The 23,683-nt window shown below is 39.2% G+C and overlaps 2 protein-coding genes across 2 annotated transcripts; one reads left to right on the top strand and one right to left on the bottom strand.

Moving 5' to 3' along the window:
• Positions 1 to 9,116: 9,116 nt before the first annotated feature.
• LOC124114990 (prespore vesicle protein-like) lies at positions 9,117 to 11,604 on the bottom strand. The gene is made up of 3 exons (XM_048387728.1): positions 11,596 to 11,604; positions 9,810 to 10,175; positions 9,117 to 9,779 (listed from the first exon to the last, which is right to left on the bottom strand). The coding sequence occupies exons 1-3, from the start codon at positions 11,602 to 11,604 to the stop codon at positions 9,117 to 9,119; spliced, it is 1,038 nt and encodes a 345-aa protein (XP_048243685.1).
• Positions 11,353 to 22,865, top strand: LOC124115004. Its single transcript, XM_046475778.2, has 3 exons — positions 11,353 to 12,888; positions 18,365 to 18,922; positions 22,258 to 22,865. The coding sequence occupies exons 1-3, from the start codon at positions 12,744 to 12,746 to the stop codon at positions 22,719 to 22,721; spliced, it is 1,167 nt and encodes a 388-aa protein (XP_046331734.1). The 5' UTR covers positions 11,353 to 12,743; the 3' UTR covers positions 22,722 to 22,865.
• The last annotated feature ends 818 nt before the right edge of the window (positions 22,866 to 23,683 follow it).

The following is a 23,683-nucleotide window of genomic DNA, read 5'->3' as shown; positions in this document are numbered from 1 at the left end:
GGCCATTACAGGACAACTGTTGTATGACTGCAAACAGGACAAATGGCAGGGCACTGCATGCCAACTGTGACACTACTGCAGTGGAATAGAGGGACACTGCATAACAACAATGACACTACTGCAGTGGAATAGAGGGATAATGCATAACAACTGTGACACTACTGCAGTGAAATAGTGGGACACTGGATGTCAACTGTGACACTACTGCAGTGGAATAGAGGGGCACTGCATGCCAACTGTGACACTACTGCAGTGGAATAGAGGGACACTGGATGTCAACTGTGACACTACTGCAGTGGAATAGAGGGGCACTGCATGCCAACTGTGACACTACTGCAGTGGAATAGAGGGACACTGGATGTCAACTGTGACACTACTGCAGTTGAATAGAGGGACACTGCATGCCAACTGTGACACTACTGCAGTGGAATAGAGGGACACTGCATGCCAACTGTGACACTACTGCAGTGGAATAGAGGGACACTGCATAACAACAATGACACTACTGCAGTGGAATAGAGGGATAATGCATAACAACTGTGACACTACTGCAGTGGAATAGAGGGACACTGCATAACAACAATGACACTACTGCAGTGGAATAGAGGGATAATGCATAACAACTGTGACACTACTGCAGTGAAATAGTGGGACACTGGATGTCAACTGTGACACTACTGCAGTGGAATAGAGGGGCACTGCATGCCAACTGTGACACTACTGCAGTGGAATAGAGGGACACTGGATGTCAACTGTGACACTACTGCAGTGGAATAGAGGGGCACTGCATGCCAACTGTGACACTACTGCAGTGGAATAGAGGGACACTGGATGTCAACTGTGACACTACTGCAGTGGAATAGAGGGGCACTGCATGCCAACTGTGACACTACTGCAGTGGAATAGAGGGACACTGGATGTCAACTGTGACACTACTGCAGTTGAATAGAGGGACACTGCATGCCAACTGTGACACTACTGCAGTGGAATAGAGGGACACTGCATGCCAACTGTGACACTACTGCAGTGGAACAGAGGGACACTGCATAACAATTGTGACACTACTGCAGTGGAATAGAGGGACACTGCATGCAAACTGTGACACTACTGCAGTGGAATAGAGAGACACTGCATGACAACTGTGACACTACAGCAGTGGTATAGAGGGACACTGCATGCCAACTGTGACACTACTGCAGTGGAATAGAAGGACACTGCATGACAACTGTGACACTACTGCAGTGAAAAAGAGGGAAACTACAGGTCAGCTGTGATATTTACATTGGTATTAATGGGTCGTCGTGGTAACGCTGGTCATTGAATGTTGTTAAAAGAGCCATAAAACAATACTCACATACTCACATGCATCAACACCACTTACGTACGTATATCAGCATAAAATAATAGCCCAACGAAAGGCTATTCATTGCTGGTATATGTACATATTGTTAACATGTAAAGGTAACTTAAGTTCCATTCGTCCTTCTGGTCGGCAGTCTCTCCGCGACTGTAGCTCTTTGAAAATACTGATTGCCCTGATATTTTACACCTAATGAATATTGAATTGAAATCATAAACGTGGTTCGTGAAATTCGTCTCTTTGCCATCATACTCATCATCTCAGTGAGCATCAGACAGGTGTTTATACTCTGCCATTCAGGCGGAGAAGAGTCCATACAATACGCTCATCCCTTTGCTCTCCTGAAACAAAGTAGGCAAGGTTTAGACTACATATGTTTATTCACATTTGAAAGCTTGTTGCAAAAAAAAAACTTATTAAAATTTTGTTATCATAATTAGAATTGAAATCCGACATTTCTACCTATTTGTAAGGCGCTTCTTTCGCATCCGAATGCACAGCAAATATACATTGGTTACCAAGTAATGATAAGCTAGGCTGGTAGTTGTCAAAGGCGAAACATCTGGAAACAACAATGTCATCATGCATTCTGGACTGGAGTATTTACTGTTTATTTACCTTGGGTTTGCTGGACCCTTACTACAAAAAATACCATGAACCCGTTACAGCCATGGCCATGTGGTAAAGGGAACACTACTTTTATTCCGACCGATTTTAATTCGAGCCGTCGCATTAACGGACACAATGACCCATGCACTGGTGTTTGAAGCGTTGTCTAAACGATGCGGTAATGTCTTTGCTTGACTTCTCCAAACATATAACTAGATGCTATTGCCAACAGTCGATTAAGGTAATCACATAAATACACGTCTAACAGTGCTTCAAACAGTACTGAACGCCTCCGTGGTCCAATTGGTTAGAGCCTGTCCCCGGAAAGCGGAAGTTCGTTGGCTCGTTCCCCGGCAGCGTCTTACTAAAAGTCAGAGTAGGTTATCCATGTTAAAATTGCTGCATTGAAACTCAGTGGGCTGGCACTTTTCAATCGGCGTGCACGCACGGTGAAGACTTACACTGACTGATACAGAAAGTGAGCCTTTGGTAGACATTTGATGGGCGCTTCTTCCACGTTTGGCCAGTGCTTCGCAGTAAGCAGTACGGCGCAGATCAGTGGCTATATTAGCTCCCCAAACACTACACGTGAGTCGGGAACACCAGGGCGCTGTTGCTATGTAGAATTGCGTCCCTTAGGCGTGTCAAAATCCTATGATCATGGGGTCGAATCCTTGGTTTGTCAGCTCCATATCCGAGCTTAATATTAAAATGGGTTTTATCAAACTAGGCCTGCATAACTCATAACTTTGCGCCCTTCGATAGTACTCAATTTTGGGGCGCTAAGAAACGATATGAAGTATGAATATCCACAACATGATTACGATTGTCAGAACGGAAGGAAGTCTCCACCACCACAATCACCTCCACAGTGGACACAGACATCATCACCACTATCACCACCTCCACCACCACAATCACCTCCACAGTGAACACAGACATCATCACCACAATCACAACCTCCACCACCACAATCACCTCCACAGTGAACACAGACATCATCACCACAATCACAACCTCCACCACCACAATCACCTCCACAGTGAACACAGACATCATCACCACTATCACCTCTACAGTGAACACAGACATCATCACCACTATCACCTCTACAGTGAACACAGACATCATCACCACTATCACCTCTACAGTGAACACAGACATCATCACCACTATCACCTCTACAGTTAACACAGACATCATCACCACTATCACCTCTACAGTGAACACAGACATTATCACCACTATCACCTCTACAGTGAACACAGACATCATCACCACTATCACCTCTACAGTTAACACAGACATCATCACCACTATCACCTCTACAGTGAACACAGACATTATCACCACTATCACCTCTACAGTGAACACAGACATCATCACCACTATCACCACCTCCACCACCACAATCACCTCCACAGCGACATCATCACCAAATGAATACATTGGAAAATGTCAATTTTCGTCAAAAAAACCAAAACAATGTCAGATAAATCAAGGATATCTGTGTACGGTCTGTAAATTAACGAATCTGGACCAGACAATCCAGTGACTGACATCATGAGCATTGATCTTCCTTACCAAGTCAGCGAGCCTATCCACCCGATCCTGTTAGTCGCCTCTTATAATTACGACCAGCATGGGTTGCTGCAGAACAATTGCAACCCGCAGTAGCTCACGACAGTACTGCCACACCAATATAAATGTTCGTGTTCTATTTAACAAGTAACACTGGTGCTTCGAATTAACAGTTGATTTGTAATAGATAAAAACGACTACATGATATGTGATTATGTTTGTAATTTTACTAGAAAACTTAATTCACCGACGCGACAAGAAATATTTGATCCTACACGTATGTAACTCAATCTGATCAATGTACATGCCCCAGTAACCTACATACACGTATTTAGACACCAGTATCTTAGGGGATTTAGCAACTGCGTCGCGGCGACGTCTCTTGGTCTATCTATGTATCCATACTAATTATATTATTAAGCCCAAATGATCAGTCCTGTCTACAGATGGGTTAAGCTGTTCCTTGAACAGGTGTCACCTCTGTTCCCTGTGCTTTGACAGTTGGGGTTTGCCTAAATCCACAATGATCACAACAGCGACGATACACGATGACACAGCTATGGACTCAATGCCAGTTTAATGATGGTTAAAGGTATTATGACAACTATTCATGCCAGCTGTACGCGTACGCAAAATTATGATTTCTTACAGACATGATCGTTGAAAGCACACACGTACATATGACCCCCCCTGCACTGGTGGCAAGTGTTCGCGCTTGACACATGTATTAGTTGCTACGAATATACAACCGAGGACAACACATTTTCGGGATTGCAATATTTTTTTCCTTTTCCAAATAATAATAATACGTCCATAAATAAAGCGCCAAATTCCATCGACCAAGTGGCTGCTCATCGCGCTGCATGATGGAAAAGATAAGAATATATGATTCAATAAGGATTGCGCGGTGACTGAACATGTTTTTCTTTTCCAAACAAATATCAAACACGACCAACTCACAGTCATGATACGGGTCTGTAGGAGCACTGATTATATACCTTCCAATTATACGGCTTTCTATCTACCCGTGACAGTAATTTAACAGCACTACATTTGAGGCAGATAGTTTACTGAAGTCTCACCTAACGTACAGCATTATTATAAACATCTTAAAAAGTATACATTTGTACCCAGGTCTTTCTTGTAGAAATATGGGAGACCATGATATGTACATTTAAAAACAATACCCTTCTTTGTATGAACGTGAAAAAAATAATAGAAATATCCACTTATAAACATCACCAAATACAAGGAACAGTGTATATAAATTTCATAAATCATAAAAAAATCATAAATCAATGATACTATAAAGCCCGACGGCGAAATAGAAATAAATCCCTTTTCTGGAAGAGCTTAAGGTGGGCTGTAGAATCGGATATGTGTCAGCCTACACAAGGGTTGAAAGGAAGAGTGTATTGTAAAGTTCTGCTATTTCAAGTCGAGTTGTTTTGCATGTGAATTAATCACTTTACAACTTGATATTTACAAGGTGTGACAAGCCATGGTCTGTAACTTGTTGTAATGATAATCCAAATGAAACCAAATCCCAGCCGTGTTATTATTATTTTTTACATTTGTTTGCGTGAACATCATGATTACACAGTTTGTGACATGTTTACCTGTAAAGTTGTAAATATTCAAGGAGTGTTTAACTTATCATACCACAATCGTACATACCATACAAGTTGAAGGTAGCCTTATAAGCTGAAGGCTCTCCTCCCTAAAATAAATTTAATCTCTTCACCTGTTTTTAAGCTGTTAAGCAGAAAATTAGTTGTAAAACTAATCCAACATGTTTGTAAAGAACGTTATGCTTGCGTGGAGATGAAGGTCAATGGTTTGTAAATGTGATGGGACGAGAGATATGTCACTTATTATGAATATAATACACGTAGATAGATATTTGCATTACAAAAATATCAATGTTTATAGACTTTGTCTACATATTTGGTGAAGTTAATACTTAAAATTTATGCAAGTATTTGGTGATATGGTTATTTGATACACTCCTGTAGAAGAAGGGCTATGGCAAAGCCACGACCTCTGTTATGAAAATACATCAATCACCTGACAACCGTCCTTTGTAGGAATCTAATGAATTAGTCATCGTTTCTTTTTGAGATTTGAAGGATTTGTGGCAGGTGTTTTTAAATTGTGCAATTTCCTTGGGTATTACTTCGAGACATTTCATTTACATGATTTTCCAATTCGTCAAGCCCATTCATACTGCACCCAAATTAATTATCGATGATTGTAGTTAAAAAATATAGAAGAATGTTGAAGTAAAGCGTTTGGTACGTAGGGATATCTTTCATCACAGCGTATGTTAAATAGTTTCATTAAAAGTTTTAGCTTATACTGCATTCTGATTCATTTCAAATGATTTAATTGTACTTACACTGGTGGATGTTGTACTTACACCGAAGAATATTGTACTTACATTGATGAGTGTTGTACGTACACTGATGAATGGTGTACTTACACTGATGGATGTTGTACTTACACCGAAGAATGTTGTACTTACACTGAAGAATGGTGTACTTACACTGATGAATGGTGTAGTTACACTGAAGAATGGTGTAGTTACACTGATGGATGTTGTGCCTACACTGATTGATGTTGTACTTACACTGATGAGTGGTGTACTTACACTGGTGGATGTTGTACTTACACCGAAGAATATTGTACTTACTTCGATGAGTGGTGTACTTACACTGATGAATGGTGTACTTACACTGATTGATGTTTTACTTACACTGAAGAATGTTGTACTTACAGTGAAGAATGTTGTACTTACACTGATGAATGGTGTACTTACATTGATGGATGTTGTACTAACACTGATGGATGTTGTACTTACACTGATGGATGTTGTACTAACACTGATGAATGGTGTACTTACACTGATGAATGTTGTACTTACACTGATGAATGTTGTACTTACACTGATGAGTGGTGTACTTACACTGATGGATGTTGTACTTACACTGATGAGTGGTGTACTTACACTGATGAATGTTGTACTTACACTGATGAGTGGTGTACTTACATTGATGGATGTTGTACTAACACTGATGGATGTTGTACTTACACTGATGAATGTTGTACTTACACTGATGAGTGGTGTACTTGTTCTGATGGATGTTGTACTTACACTGATGAGTGGTGTACTTACACTGATGAATGTTGTACTTACACTGATGAGTGGTGTACTTACACTGATGGATGTTGTACTTACACTGATGGATGTTATATTTACACTGGTGAAATTATACTTACAATGATGAATGTTGAACTTAAACTGATGGATGATGTACTGATAAAATATGACATTTTTCTATGTTGTTTGGTTAATACTTCTCTCAATATTCAGTGACCAAAAACAGTTTACATTACATATATTTAGAAAAAAGCCGAATTATGAGAAAGGAAAACTTCAATTCACAATTAGTAGAAGAAATGTATGATGCCGGTACATCACTGATGGGCCAACCATGCCCCGATTTTATACTGTCGCAAATCTGTAGACACGAGATATACGGACAATGTGCAGATTGAATGATACAGGACCCAGCGACGATTGCCTTGTGAAAACCGAAACCGCACATGGTGTTATGTATGAAGCGGGATGCGGTTATTTCAGTAATAAATGACGCGTGGGAGTTGTTTATCGTACAATAAAACACTGCAATAAACTATGAGGGGCACAGCCCCAAGTGATTTATTTCCCATGCAGTGTTCGTTCTACTGTACGATAAACAACGACAATGAGGCATGTATTTCTTATATAAGATATCAAATTTTGTACAGCCGCTTTAAGGGTGTTTAAAATATTTGCCCGTATTTTGAATAATGATGACCCCCGGAATACAGTCCGACCTCGGCAAGGAATGGGGCTATTTTATGAACAAGAGGGTTAAGTTAGGTATTTCCCGGATATTCTCACAAGTTTCACGCCGATTATCTACATCTTTTCTCCTAATATCGATTGTCATATCCCTCCCACGTTTGAATGCGATCGTTCGGCCATTGCGTTCATATACGTTGCCTAGCTACATCTGTGTGGAACAATTCACTAGACACTTCCCTCGTAAAAATAACGTCGTCCAATTTACGACGTCATCAAGGTGCGAGCGCATGTTCGAATATCCCGAAATGACGTCATGATAGAACAATATACATGAACAGGGGAGATCACTCCCATCTCCCCTTCTGTAACACGCGGGATGTAGACATGGAAGAGAAACTGACAGTGTCTGGCCGCTTTCTGACTGAGGATACGCCAAAACAGACAAACTATCAAATGTCTGCATGTTACCGTTGAAATATCGGGTTCTCAAGTCCGGGTCGAGGTTTGAGACACGGGTACTCGGGTCTAGTGTCCTTACAGCTATGATATGGAATCACGCACGTGAGATAATTCATTCGAAAGAAGAAAAACCTCAACATACAGATATCGTTTTTTCATCTGCATGTATCAGGTTGTACCGTGCCTAGTACCAACACTGTTCTACACATCCACCCCGATGTTCTGACAAATACGAATTGACATATTAAGATATCTTTACTCTGTTCTAAAGTGTATCAAATTTCACACTATACATCAGAATAAGCTGCCGATGGACAAAGAGGTCTTCTTCAAGTGGAGGTTCGTGCCAGGGGGAGAATAACACAACATAGATTCACACTGAGTCGAGTTACAAAACTCATTATCTTTGACATGTTATATATATCACAACGGTGACTGTATGAATGTATGATGTGGGTAAACAGCCACGAGGACTATTTTTCGATAATGTATATGTCGTAATATGTCGTAGAACGCTAATGTCTATGAAAGTGCCTCCCCCAATATGTCATGCAGATATACCACACGACGCTTTTACACAAAATTAATGCATGTCACATGGATGGTGACACATTTGCATGGGTAGTTCATTGTCATGCAGGTATTGTATCTAAACCTAATTCCGCGGATCGTGTGTTGGTGACATCAAGATGTTCTTTAACTATTTGCACCCTAATCTCATTTCACATATGATCCAACATACACTACGGGTTGTATACCAACATTAAATTCCCATTTAAGCATTTTGATTAAAATATTATTAATATCAGTCTGGACTATGATCGTCATTCACAAACTTAAAATGAGATGTAGATACTGAAAGAAACCGGCGGTTAACCCTTTTCTAGTTACAAATTGCAATTTCTGTGTTACCTAATGTGGCAGGTGATTATAATTGGCACGGGAGTGGTACATTCAGCGGGGTTGTAACCACATTCAGATATGATTATCTGTTGACGCTGATGATGTTGGTCTCTCCGACATAAGCTGTCAAACATGATGCCGAATCTAAAGCCGCATCAGCAGCATAATTTAATGTGATTGATGTAGATTGTTATTGCTACACGTATTTCGTAAACGACCTTTGGGGATTCCGGGCAGAATCTACATGTTGCTCCTCAGCAGCCTTCCGGGCAGACCGATATGAACGTCCTCAGTAGCCTTCAGGGCTGACTGTACATGTTGCTCCTCAGCAGCCACCAGGGGAGACTGTACATGTTACTCCTCAGTAGCCTCCAGGTCAGACTGTACATGTTGCTCTACAGTAGCCGCCAGGGAAGACTGTAGATGTTGCTCCTCAGTAGCCACCAGGATAGACTGTACATGTTGCTCTACAGTAGCCTTCAGGGCAGACTGTATATGTAGGTCCTCAGTAGCCTCCAGGGCTGACTGTACATGTTGCTCCTCAGTAGCCTTCAGGGCAGACTGTACATGTTGCTCCTCAGCAGCCTCCAGGGCTGACTGTACATGTTGCTCTACTGTAGCCTCCAGGGAAGACTGTAGATGTTGCTCCTCAGTAGCCTCCAGGGCAGACTGTACATGTTGCTCTACTGTAGCCTCCAGGGAAGACTGTAGATGTTGCTCCTCAGTAGCCACCAGGAGAGACTGTACATGTCCCTCCTCAGTAGCCTTCAGGGCCGACTGTAGATGTTGCTCCTCAGTAGCCTCCATGGCAGACTGTACATGTTGCTCCTCAGTAGCCTTCAGGGCCGACTGTACATGTTGCTCCTCAGTAGCCTCAAGGGAAGACTGTAGATGTTGCTCCTCAGTAGCCTCCAGGGCAGACTGTACATGTTGCTCCTCGGTAGCCTTCAGGGCCGACTGTACATGTTGCTCCTCAGTAGCCTCCAGGGCAGACTGTACATGTTGCTCCCCAGAAGCCTTCAGGGTAGACTGTACATGTTGCTATACGGTAGCCTCCAGGGCAGACTGTACATGTTGCTCCTCTGCAGCCTCCAGGGCAGACTGTACATGTTGCTCCTCAGCAGCCTTCAGGACCGACTGTACATGTTGCTCCTCAGTAGCCTCCAGGGCAGACTGTACATGTTGCTCTTCAGTAGCCTCCAGGGCTGACTGTACTTGTTGCTCCTCAGTAGCCTTCAGGGCAGACTGTACATGCTGCTCCTCTGCAGCCTCCAGGGCAGACTGTACCTGTTGCTTCTCAGTAGCCTTCAGGGCAGACTGTACATGTTGCTCCTCGGCTGCCTTCAGGGCCGACTGTACATGTTGCTCCTCAGTAGCCTTCAGGGCCGACTGTACCTGTTGCTCCCCAGAAGCCTATACTGGTCGTAAGATGTTGCTGCCAAGTGAATCAGGTGGTCATGATCGGTGGTTGATACATGTCATCGTATCCCAAATGAATGGATAGATGCTCATGATGCCAGTCACATTGTCTGGTCCAAACAGACCCCCGTCATTTGGCTGGAATGTGTCAATTGCGTTAAACAACAACAACAAAACCCTTTGTAAACATAAACTTCATTGCCATGAGGTACAGATGACTGATAAATAAATGTTATAACAGTGTTGCTGTTATCCAAGTTATCTCGAAATTGGTATGTTAGAACAAATGTGTACATTTTGTTCAGGAGAGATATGGACATCATACTTGTCATAGTTCGTGTGACCCGCGTCTGCGTGTCATCGTACCCTAAGGGTGTTGATAGTTATTGTAACTTTAATCATTGCTTCGCCTGTCCCGACTCAAATATTTACTTACTGTCCTGATAAAAGCTGAAGTAATGCAGACTGTGGCATAAAACAACATTCACTCACTCGCATCCACCGACGACACACCAACTACAGATGATTACACGAATTAGATATTAATCTTGTATGTGTCGAACGTCCTTTGAAGTAATTCCATAATTGAAGCCAAATTAGGTATATAAAAAAAATAAATCTGCAGGGCCAGTTTGAGTCAAAACAGCCTTAACAGATTCTAAAATCCGCTGTAGGACTGAAATAGAAAATTATATTTGAAGGCGATGTCAATTTTCTACATCAGGATAACAAACTGATTATTTATTTAACATCTGAATTACGTCGCATGTCCTTTGAAGTCGATAAGTCTGACAATCTTGGATTATTCCTTGTTGATATACTCTATAAATAACATGCATCTTTAACATTTATGTGTCTGAGATTTCGTCCATTATCCGTTTTAACTGATAGCTGTTCCTATGATAAATGTCAGAAACAACGCCTGGAGACAAATACGTAACCTCGACATACGCAGACGTTTTACAACATATATCAGGACTACTAGTTTTAGGTATGCTTACCCTGAAGGGCCGTTGCCACTTCCAGCTACAATTATGTTTTGTCAAGTTTATTTTAGGACAGCATTGCGCACGTTGATAATTTCCGTGTCTTCCTGCGGGAGGTAAAGAGCAAACTGATTCGAATGTAATTTAGCTTGACAGCGTGTTGCTTTTATATCTAAAAGTGTCTGAGCCCCCTTAAGTCTACAAATAGATGGTAGTAGATATAACGTCAGTGTTGTTTCAAAAGGAACACAACATCAATATCCAAGTTGGATACACCGGAGGTTCACATGCTTTGGAATTGTGAAAAGTGGAGATTGATAAAGCAAATGCCACGGATAGGCTCATACGCCAGTGTTCATCGGAGTAGCCTGGTGACAGAGGAAAGAAATCGTAATGGTCCAGTGGTCTGCGCAAGGGTGAGGACCTACTCGGGCCATTATTCGGTCTGGCTAACAAGTTATTGTCGACGTCTTAGCCCTAGACAAGATAACATAAAGACTAATTGATTAATTCACAATCTATCAAGGTCACAGTGTCGCCTAATTGGAATCGGGATAGGTTCGTGATTGGCAGGTGACCAGTTCAAAAATTGAACCTGTGCTTGGAAGGTCTGGATAAGCTTGTTGGCGTGTAACAGTATTGCACAGTGGACGCAGCGCGGTTACCTGCGCTCAAGGAATGAGATGCGACTTTCGATGTCTATAAACGCAAGTGTTTCAGCGGAGACAGTTTGAGGATAGGCTGTTGACGAGTGTTGCGCCCAGACGTGATACAGGATTCACATTCTTTCAACATAACGCCGTGTGTCTTACTCTTGTTGTCGAGAGAACCGTGCTTAACAGTTGGGTGTAACAGAAATTGAAGCTCCCCTGTTCAGCAGAAGTAGTGGATTGTGAAGACGGCATACGTGCTCTGATTGACAATGCTGATAATTACTTCAGATTGGTTCTGTTTTGATAAATATGTCATTTCAAATAAGGATAAATATCAGTATACTTAATGAATTAATTCTTTGTGATTAATCCCACTGACAGACGTCATATAAAGGCTGTGATCGATTTGTTACACGGATCTAAAGGCTTTTGATAACGCCCAACACGAGCTGTTTGTCAGACGATTGACCAGGAGTGTTTCGTCTTCACGCTGATTGGTTGACGCCACATGAAATTTTCTACAGCGAGGATCTGAACACATCTTTAGCAAACAGTATGAAATATACACGGGCTCAACCCTGTAATGTAACACTCGCCACCTCGCTTATATATTCATCAAGGGTCTATCGACGATATATAGTTGATTCGCCAACAAATCCACTTTGACGTTTCTGAAATAGCGTTATTCTTGTTGTAAGTCATCACGTTACTGAAGTCAATCAAACAGGTGGATTCTCAAAGACAACATCATAGTGCGTTCAGTAAAAAATGATATCTGAAACCCAGCTGTAATGAGGACTCAAAGGACTTTATGTATTTGTCCATATCAAATTATTATTGTGAACGTCACTGAAACATTCTTTTAATGTGCAAAAGCGAGGCATCAAAGATCAGTTGAACAATATTCATTAAGACTATTGGAGATGACGTGTAGATTGCGGTGTCGTCCTTTCTGCTACTGTTTGTTCAGGATACTCTCAACCTTCTTCTCACTTGTTGGGTTAGCTGTATGTGTTTTTACTCTTTCTGTCTTACAAGTGCGAGAATTATCACGTGTTGCAGGACAAGGTAAGTGTAAAGCATTCTAATGAAGGAGAGTAACTTGCAACTCCATTAATTTTGTATTTTTTAATTTGTTTAATTGTTAAAAGAGAATAGCAATATAATTTTCACTGATATTATGATAACTTATAGTACGAAATCACATATCCCTGTTTTTATCCTAATCAAACTTACAAATAACAGCAGAATCATTCCAATAACCGTAGCAAACAATGCGCCCATGGGGCAATAATGGCTTTGTCCCTTTTGTTTCATAGTTAAACCCAACGTTGTTTTTCCTTGATAACTCGTTTAATGCGTGATCTATATCGGTGTGATGTGATGTTGTTTTGTTTTCAATAGCAAGCAAAGAGGGAGATAGTTACTTCAAAGCAAAAATATTTAAAATCACAAGAATGAACTCATAGTAAAATGGCATCATAGTAAATAAAAAGTAAATTAAATGAAATCAGGCAGTAAACATCGTGAACTCACTAAATAATAAAAAATATTGAAAATGTGTTGTATCTTTTGCCTCAAATATATTCTTTATAATCGTTTATATTTACCAATGATGGAGTATTCTCTGAGACACACGCATTCCTTGAACGGTGGACTAAACACGCGGCACGTGTCGATGAAATGTCACATGTACTAAAGTTGTCAAGGGAACCTTACTGAACCCACAACATTAGTCCTATATTCTAGGTTAACATATTAACATAACTCCAAAAAGACAAAACTCAGTGTCCTTAATAGAAAATACGAGAATGTATTATTACTTAGGAAAATAGTCACAATAACGTACTGTTCAGACTGTACTGAGGCAGTCGTTTGATTCTATCTTCACTATTACGCCCCCTCATCTGTTGTCCGGCCTAATGGGGCATCCTTCTAGAAGGTCTAATCCTTAAATCCTTTGATATCTGACACACGACGGACAACATTAATCCTTTAATTCCGCCTTTTTTGACACGTCAAACTTCGCTCGTCACGGCATCCCCATTGCTTAATCGTCAGACATGAACTCTTTTATGTAACATAATTATAGTGTGAGCTGTTTTCTGGCACATTTAACACGGGTGAAATTCGACTTTCTCTATGTGGGATTATAGTTGTTATACTTGGCTGAGTTGCATATATTATATAATAGAGGGACCGTAAATATCTTATTATAGAATGGATGAAATGTCCCTATCTCCATCCAATCCCACACAATGTTGGCCGATGTTCGCTGCGGTGACATATTGTAACATCACCTATTCCTGAAGACTGAGTCGCATCTTGGATTAACAACACAGCGGTGTGCGGACAAAGTGTTGTACGGAATTTCGCTTATGTCCCCTCTAACGAATGAGTGAACGTTTCTCATTTTGAAAAAATAAATACTTTAAGCCCGGGGGGAAGTGAAATGTCTTGGATTCTTTATTACAAACATACAATCAGTACTGGTGTTTTCTTAAAATATACTATAGGAAACTCTACAGATGAATTTCGACAGCCATACATTTAAATATATATGCCAGGGACGTTCAATTACACCGTTGCCCTCTTACGTCTTTGAAATAAACTACTCTATAACTGTCATAATTAGACTGTGACAGCTCGACATCGACCAAGTATTAAGGACATTGCTTCACTATTTGAATGTAGGGCATCTCCTTTATAAGTGTTTTCTTTAAGTTGAATAGAGGTTGTGTCGTAGACAATGCTCCTTCTTGCAAAAGCTACACTTTGTAATATTACGTTCTTTATCGACAAGTGTCAGGGTTGATGAAGATGATTTCCTGGATAAATGAAGTGTCACGAGCAGTTTATAATGAACGTATAAATGTCTTGAGAAGAAGTGTGATACAAAAAGTAACACGACCCCGGTGAAGAAATGATGTTGGTCCCCGACAATGCGGGATGCCCTTTGTGCCCTGTTTAATGGCTAAAGTATTGAGTCGGACAGTGCATTTCAAAGCGGTATCGGGTACAGCATAGTTAAGATGCTTAGTCTAGATCTATGTCAAAATGGTTGCAAGTTGTTGTTTATGTATGTACATTTATCTAATTAAAACACAATAAAGTTTTGTGTATAGAATAAGACTTAAACTTTTGAGGAAACTAAAGACTATCTCCAGTCTTTTCAGGGTTACAACATTCATAGCCTCAGTAAAGCTTTAAAGCTTTTAAATTATAAGATGAAAATGGACCTATCAACGATACAAATTTGGAAATGCCCTACACATGTCTACCAAAATACTTTTGATGTTATTGCTAAAGCACGAGATGTTGTTACCCTACACAAACAGCTGTTTAGGAACATTCAAATGACACTCTTTGAAATCTTCATAGAAGCTTGGTCGGTTGCATCTCAAACGGTGTGAAATGTAGACACTAAAGGATGAAAACGCTGAAATATTGACAACTGACGTTGGCAATTGGAATGTTGAAGTCATCCCTCTTGTCATACTGAAATGTTATGCACATATATAGATTTGAAACAGATGAGGATATTTCACTGTTATCTTCTGTTTCTACCTCAGGTGATTAAATCCGTAGAAGGAATTTGCTATTTGACCATTGTTGAACTGTATCAAATAATCGATTTACCTGAAGCTTAATTCAAAGTTCTTGGCCCAAAGTATTGCACATGGGGATGCCTACGTCTTGACTAAATGTCCTATTCCTAAAGTTAACACAGATGTTATCAATGAGGAATTTCACATGTTTCTCCGTAAAATTGAGATGACATAATATTAGCTTTCATTTTCAACATATTGTTCTAAATCTTTTCAAGATAGAGATGTAACTTTATCTACAGCTTAAAGACAAATGTCCCATGGATCAAGCAATGGTGTTTTCTCTTAAGTTTGTCGTGTGGGATAGTGATGTACAAAGTTGAAAAATACAATCTTTTGACATAATTGAACGTGGCTCTTCTGAGATTGCAAAAATCAAGCAAACCCTTTGTGTTTTTGAAAATGCATTTGGTATTAATTCCTTTTGTCTCAACTATGAATACTAGTATAAGGAAAGTACTTCCTTGATTGTATTCAGGATAATGGTTAATGTTTGAGACATGGATTCAGTATTACATTTTCTTGGCTCCGCAACATATATATCTCTGCACAGAGGGGAATGGACATGTCTTCAGGTTTAAGAGTCATATATTAGCCTTCTATGTGACATCATTTGATATGTCACTTCGTCCAAGTGCATACTTGCAGTATGGTTATGTTATGTCAGTGGGGCCAACGTCAACCATTACTTCTAAAATATCTTAAATATACAATATATTGAGACATTTAAACGAACTGATTTTTGTCTGAGAAGTTTACTTAAATTTGAAGCATCAATTCCTATGTTTTCTAGTTTAGGAACGTAAAGTCTTTTTTTCTGATTCAGTGGAGTCAAACAATGTGAGGACAAACACACAAATATATATAAATATACACTCTGAAACATTGCACAACTTCAATTACCCGTACTGAAAACAAAATATTTAGCTAAAATAGAGATATGTTTATGTAGTTCATCTGCAATATAATACTGGTTATGATATATTCTTGAGGAACCAAATAAAGCATATAAAATGTCTTTAGGATAGATATCAATGATTTGTTGGTGTATATAAAAAGTCCATGTTTGAACGTTTATTTGCTTCATGTCAGCATACAGGTTACAAGAGCCTATGTCTGTACACTCATCAAGGAAGAAGTGCAAACGTCGGGTGCGCGCATCACGTATTCATTTATCTTCACAACTTTTCTATTGGATTGAGAAAGTAACAAAAAGGAAAATCAAAATTGAAATGTGTTTACAACGTTGTTGTAAACGATTAAAAAATATCTGACATGGGAAATCTTTATTGAAGTAATTATTTAAAAACAAACAGATGACGTTTGTTTTAATTTACATAACAACGTATATCTTTAATTCTTTTGATGCATTATGATTATTTTAAAGAACACGCTAATTGTATCGTGAAAAAGTTTATTAAGCGTGTAAAAGCCTTAATACATTCGGATCAGTCTTGTTTTTGTTTTTTTATCTCTTGAAGTTAATCTCTTAATTCTTCGCCTAAATAAAACTTGAAGAGACATCAGTTGCCAAGTCGTATATTTAACATTATTCTGCATTTCCGTTAACAGATATGACTGAACCAGGCATGCACGTGAAAACGTGAGTGGGGAAACATCATTCCATTTAGTTTAATTATAAGAAGACGTTCAGTATGTTATCTTATGTGAGAGGAACTTTTAAGGCGCAATCCTGCTGACATCTATATTTTCTCACCAAATGCCTATTTATAACAACAAAGGCGTTATCGAGAAAATAGATAAAACTAGGGTTAGTTTTAACTTAACTGCCGTGACGTGTTTGTGCAAAAAATGAATAATGTCATATATTTGAGTTATTAAGATGGGTACCTTGTCAGTCTGACTAGGACAAGCAGTAGTTTTGAGAAGTTATACTTTTTTAACGTAAATCTTATCCGACATAATGTGTCCAAAGTATGATAATTTATGTGATGTCAATATTATTATGACGTGTTTACATCAATTCCCAAGTTTGCTATTTTGTAATTTAGGAACATGTGGTCTTTTTCTGATTTAGTGGAGTCTTTTTGCCTTAGCAGTGAGAGGACAAAACACACAAAAATAAATATATGTACACCGGGGTTTGTTTAAAACCCAATAACTTTGAAACATTGTACTCGTACCTAAAACAAACTATTTAAATATAGAACATATAATATTTATGTAGTTGTTTAACCTGCAATATAATACTGGATATTATATATTCTTGAGGGATCACATAAAGTATATTAAGTTACTTAAGGATAGATACCAATGAGTTGTTGCTGTATTTTAATAGTCCATGTTTCAACAGTGTATTTGCTTCCTGTCAGTACGAAGGTAATACAGAGGCTCATTCTCAGGAATGAAGAAGAGCAAAACATTAAATTGCACGACAAGCAAATGTCGTGTGCTCGCCACATGTATTCAGTTATCTTCTGCTTGTTTTAGTTCGCAACGTTTCTATTTAATTGAAAAAGAAAAATGAGAAAATCAAATTTGAATTCTGTTGACAATGCATTAACAGCTTTCGGAATTCAAGAACGATTTAAAAGAAAGTATTGCACGTAGGAAATCTTAATTGAATAAATTATTAACTGTTTAAAAACATACTAAGGACGGCTGTTTTAATTAACATAGTATAATGTCACTCCTTTTCAATCATAATGATAAGTTTAAAGGAAAATACTAATTATAGCGCGAAAACATTGTGTTCGTTCGGAGAGAAACACCTAAATGCATTTTCGGGAGTAGACCTGGATTTAAGCGTTTTAAAGAACTGATCATAGGGAAAGGATTTCATTCTTTACACCTTTTAACACATAGCTTAAAACATATTCGGTGTACATGCATTGCAGAAAATGCGATCAGTCGTTTCCAACAAGCTTCTCCTACGTATTTGGAATATGATACTTTTATGATACTTTTTGTTGCAGATTCACGATTTGATCTTAGTGCAACGCCGAGGCCAGCGCTAAATAGACATGTCTGCAGCCCTTGCTTGATGGAACGTACGAATACTACCCGCAATAGGAGGCACTGTGGAAACGTCCTCGTGAAACCTTCAGTGAGCAACAACAAACGGTTTGAAATTAAATGCGAAAACAATGAGTCACTGTCAGTGCTGGGCGATATGCCAGAAGACACTTCGTCTTTCATGCTGACATTTAAGGACCCGTGTTTAAAACAGTACGTTACACAGCACTGTTACGATCAGAAGAAAGTTCCCAGAATTGTTCACTATGTTTGGTTTACTAAACATGCGATGGATGTTTACTCTTTCCTTAGTGTTCTAAGTGCTTCCAAGTTTTTGAATCCTTGTGTGATTATGTTCCATGCTGACTTCCTTCCATTTGGACCATATTGGAAGAACTTGATGATGAACGTGAAAAACATTGTGTTCGTTCGGAGACAAGCACCTGAACGCATTTTCGGGAGAAGGCTTGGATATATTCAGCACAAATCGGACATTGCGAGGATTGAAGCACTTACAGGTAAATGACATATTTTAGTGCTTAGCTGTTGCTCATTACGAAACAAGACTTCTTCATGACCTCATGTTATTGTAAGTCTTTATTATATTATTGGAAAAGTCCGTGAGATTTCAAACGCATATGTGTATGCAAGAAAACACATTTTTAAAATAATTTTCTGCATTATAAACAAAAATCTACATATTGAATCCCATAGGTGCTTCATGAACCAAAAATAACAACAACAACAACAACACACACATAGTGTTAGTCGGCATTTGGCTTTGTTTTCAAGTTGACAAAAATATCCTTTTTAAGGGCTTGTTAGTAAAATATGTACCAAAGCCATGGTGTCTTTTTGAAATTGAACAAACTATCTTCATCATCGAGCACATGTCATAGAACCAAAAACTTGTCTATGGGTGTCAGTGGTCATATCTCATGCAACTGGATGCACTCCTGCCATTCATAAGACCCGGAGACAATATCCTTGGCAATATAATGTATAATGTAATGACATATAGAACGGTTTCTGTTAATTTACCTGATAGCTATTTATCGGAAATCAAGGTGGCTGAAGACTCTAAAGGGCATTGGTAACAGTTTTTATAGGTGTACCTGCTGACAGAGCAATCTCAAAAACAACATACGTAATGCTGATGTTACAGGTAATATAAAAGTACTAACCTAGTTGGAAAATATGTCCAAATTATTTGTGAATGACGACCAATATTAAATTCACTATTTGTTCTTTTTTTATGTTTTGGCAGTTCACGTGTTAATGTTAACATTAAGATCCATCGTGGAAAGGTATTCATAAATTATAAGTCCCATTTCAGTGGGGCAATTAAACGTTTCTAGGTTATGATAATCATAACAAATATAATGATATGTCTGCTTAACAAGTGTAGTTAAACCTGGAAAATAATGCCTTGATTATTATCCTAAACCAAAACATTGTTGACGAACATTTATATTTTTATCGTTGAGAGTAATCTGCAAAAATGTTGTTTTACAGTGAACGGTTTCCTATATATATTCGCTGTATCATAATTATTTCGTGTCGTGCTTGTTTTGAGACGCATTGCAAAAGAACTATTTATATCGTTATGATAGATCAAAAAAGATTAAAAAAATTAACCAAAATATTTAAACCACATGCAAATGGGATTTTACCATCCAATAAGGTAACTTTGCATCAACGATTGCAACCTTATGTATTAAATGTACGATTCATCCCGGAACCAATGTTTGAGCATGTTGTGACACAGCTTACACTTGGGTATAAGGACACACCTGTAGGGGTCCAGTGGTAAAAGCAGGCGATACGCCAGCGACCCGCCAGGTTACACATTTTCTAGTAGGGTAAGAGGGAGAAGAGAGAGAGAGGGGAAATTTGAATATATGCTTTTCATACACAGACTAAAATAATAAATGTATATTTATGTATATGCGATGTCTGTAGCCTAGGAGCGTTTTCAAAAGATCCAATTACAACCCACTGCTCAATTCAGACCATACGCCTAACGACCACTCCCGTTCAACGTACATGGATTATTGTAAGGTGCTATGAAGCCCCCGTTCAAAATACCACCCCCCATCAAGTCGTGCTTCATACTCATATTGATCTATCGCTAACATTTTTAATAATAACCAAAATTCCCTTAGTGAAACTCCTACGTAGATCTGAAACACTGTGTTAAGGTTTGAACAAAATATAACACACTTATACAGACGTAGTATATTTTATTACCTGACCTCCCTTCACCCTCAGCATTAATGCACTCACACTGGTCTAGATTTTCTCTTGAAGTGACAACGATTTAATTTATCGCCTGAATGAAACTTGATAAGACATCAGATTCCAAGTCGGTTACTTATCATGAGTATGCATCAACATATTCTGTTGAACCAGGCATGCACGAGAACACGAGGAAAGTATAATTCTATCCACTTTAACTATAAGTCGTTCAGTATATTGTCTTGAGCTGAACTTACTTATAAGCCGCAATCCTGCTGACATCTTTATTTCCCCCAAACGCCCTATTTATAACAACAAAGGCTGAGGTTAGTTTTTAACTTAACTCAGTGATATGTTTGTTAAATAAATGTATAATGTCAAATACGTGGGTGATTAAATAATATCAACAGTTATTAAAGCTGAGTATCTTATCAGTCTAACCAGGACCCGCAGTAGAATGAGAAGGTATATCTTTTTTAATGTAAATCTAATCCCACTTCATTTCCAAAGTATGATAATTTATGTGATTTACAATATTATTATGAGATGTTAACATTACACGTAACTTACCGTGACTAAACCATCTCATAAATGTGACATCGAGGTGATATACAACATTTTCTAAACCCCACCACTGTCAAGAATGAAAGGAGCACCACTGTGCTCCAACGTGGACCTGATCTCACATATATTTTGCCTAATCGAGCCCATTAAAAAGGGGATGTTATAAAGAGATATAAGATGATGTCAGTTGTGCGACTCTATTAACCAAAGACCTAGTAGAATGCAGAGGAAAACAATGAAGGCCAATTGATGAACTTACAACTCAGTTGCCATGGTATAGTGGTAATTATTTAAGGAAGTTGTGTCAAAGGGTTATTTATGAGTATGTTGACAGCAAGCACACGTCTCAGGTATCACTGGCGGCCAGTATGAAATGAATTACAAAGAGCCCTAGACGTTGTAGTAATAAAGGCGTGTTCACTCCTCCACGCTGTGGGCGATGATATACGATCTAAAAGTGTCATCGGCTCGAGGGTAAGCCCAGATAAAGTTCCCTTCTTTACACTCCTTGTGTTATATAGACGTCTAAGTGAGCTTTATGAGTTAATTGTGTAAAAGGTTTACAGTGTATTTAAGACGTGTGCTTCGTAGAGCAGAACTAGCACTCTCTTCTTAAGTATGTTCTGGCCTTATCTAGGTTTTAGTTTTCTCAATGTAGTCACTTTAAAAAAGCATCTTCACACAACAGCTACTGAGATAATAACGCATAGGATGGGTGGTCCTGCGATAAGTAGAGCCAGAGGTGTAGAGTTCAATACAAGAACGTCTGTACACAACTGTCTGCGTCGAATGCAATCCTGGGGCGGTCGGGTAGCCTGGTGGTTAAAGCGGTCGCTCGTCACGCCGAAGACCCGGGTTCGATTCCCGACATGAGTACAATGTGTGAAGCCCATTCCTGGTGTACCCCGCCGTGATATTGCTGGAATATTGCTAAAAGCGGCTTAAAACCATTCTCACTTACTCAATGCACTCCTGTAGTTGCTTTACCTGCTTACATGCCTTCATATATCATATATGACGATTATATACACTTATCTATATTTCTTTTCAGAATATGGTGGTATCTATTTAGACTGCGACCAGCTTGTGTTGAAAAGCTTCGATGATCTCCGGGACTACCATTTTGTAATGGGCCATGAGAATGCCAAAAATCTTGGAAACTCTGTGATGGTTTCTGTTCCGAACGCCCAGTTTCTGTCTGTATGGCACGGTAGCTATAAAACCTACAATCCCAGACAGTGGGGAATTCATTCCACGTTTGTTCCATTCCGTCTGGCTCAGGACAACCCTTCTCTCATCCATATAGAAAATGACACTCTGATTAATCCTGACTTGGGAAGAATTGAAGATGTCTACTCTGGTCACTTTAACTGGACAAATAATTACGCTATTCATTTGTATACACGCTGGGTGAAGAAGTCCTACACGCTCAGCCAGTTCAGAACCATGGACACAGCTATTGGACAGATAGTTCGCCTAATACTTTACGGATCACCAGTATTGTGTTCTGACTAATTTGTTGTATATCTTATGTGATAAGCTTAACTTGGGTGTCCTTACTCGTCGCAAACAAGTGATTTTCTTTATTTCTCCTAATTCAAGCGTTTGGAATAATATCTTAGGTGCAAGAATGATGCTATTTGCATGAAAAAGACGATACAACAATACGCAAAAATACGATCAAAATCACGCTTCGATATGCTATTTACTTACCATGCAGAAATTTCTCTACATATATAAATACGTCTTAAGGGCAACGGCCAAGGCTAGAAAGGCCTATTCGTTAATGTTAGTCATATTTCTATATCTGTCATATAAAATAAATAGTTTTATGAATTTGGAAGGAACAATTATAAAATCATACACTTATGAATCATTATAAACCATAATGGCACCAGGTGTTCACGAAATGCCTGAGCAAGCCCTTTGTAACTGTAGCACCCGTCGTGCGTGAAGGTCGTGGCCACAATAAAAATTGTCCCTAAGATAATTTTGGCCCAGGACATCCCTGAATTGAATATGGTGATGTTCTCACATATGATACCTGACGGTGTCGAAAGGTATGACATGTTCCTTGTCTAGGGCTCATAGGGTGGTCCGTGGTCGGTAATGGTTATTACTCCCAAGTTGCACACTATTTGGATCTTAATGGGTGTGGCCACATGGTCTCCCAGGGCAACATACAGGCTTGAACAGTGTTGTAGTGGTAATGGTGTGTCTTTCAAGTTGATGCAACAGCCCTCTCTGTTCGCACTAATCAAGCCCTATAGCTCAATTGTGTCATCTGACATGGAACTTGACATGACCTGCTTCTTAAATTTTACTGCAGGTTCTTTGTCAATTAGTTTACAGGGGAAGGGCACTATGTTACGCTGTCACTTTTCTGTTTCTTTATTGCATTGTAAAGAAAGTGAACAATTGCTGAGTGAAAGGGAGGATGGGGATTAGGATTGGGATGTGTCGAGGGTGTGCAAACT

The sequence above is a fragment of the Haliotis rufescens genome, unplaced genomic scaffold (genome assembly GCF_023055435.1).
Source record: "Haliotis rufescens isolate VD_foot unplaced genomic scaffold, xgHalRufe1.0.p SCAF_7, whole genome shotgun sequence".
Classification (NCBI taxonomy): Eukaryota; Metazoa; Mollusca; class Gastropoda; order Lepetellida; family Haliotidae; genus Haliotis; species Haliotis rufescens.
Note: the sequence above shows the minus strand (reverse complement) of the source record. Positions and strands in the feature narration are given on the sequence as shown.

Excerpts from the sequence above, each read along its gene's own strand:
- LOC124115004 (XM_046475778.2), top strand. The coding sequence starts at position 12,744 with ATGACGTGTAGATTGCGGTGTCGTCCTTTCTGCTACTGTTTGTTCAGG. Across the intron at positions 12,889-18,364 it reads ATCACGTGTTGCAGGACAAG|ATTCACGATTTGATCTTAGT; the intron begins GTAAGTGTAAAG and ends TTTTTGTTGCAG. Across the intron at positions 18,923-22,257 it reads GAGGATTGAAGCACTTACAG|AATATGGTGGTATCTATTTA; the intron begins GTAAATGACATA and ends ATTTCTTTTCAG.
- LOC124114990 (XM_048387728.1), bottom strand. Across the intron at positions 9,780-9,809 it reads AGTCTGCCCTGGAGGCTACC|GCTTCTGGGGAGCAACATGT; the intron begins GTATAGCAACAT and ends TCTACCCTGAAG.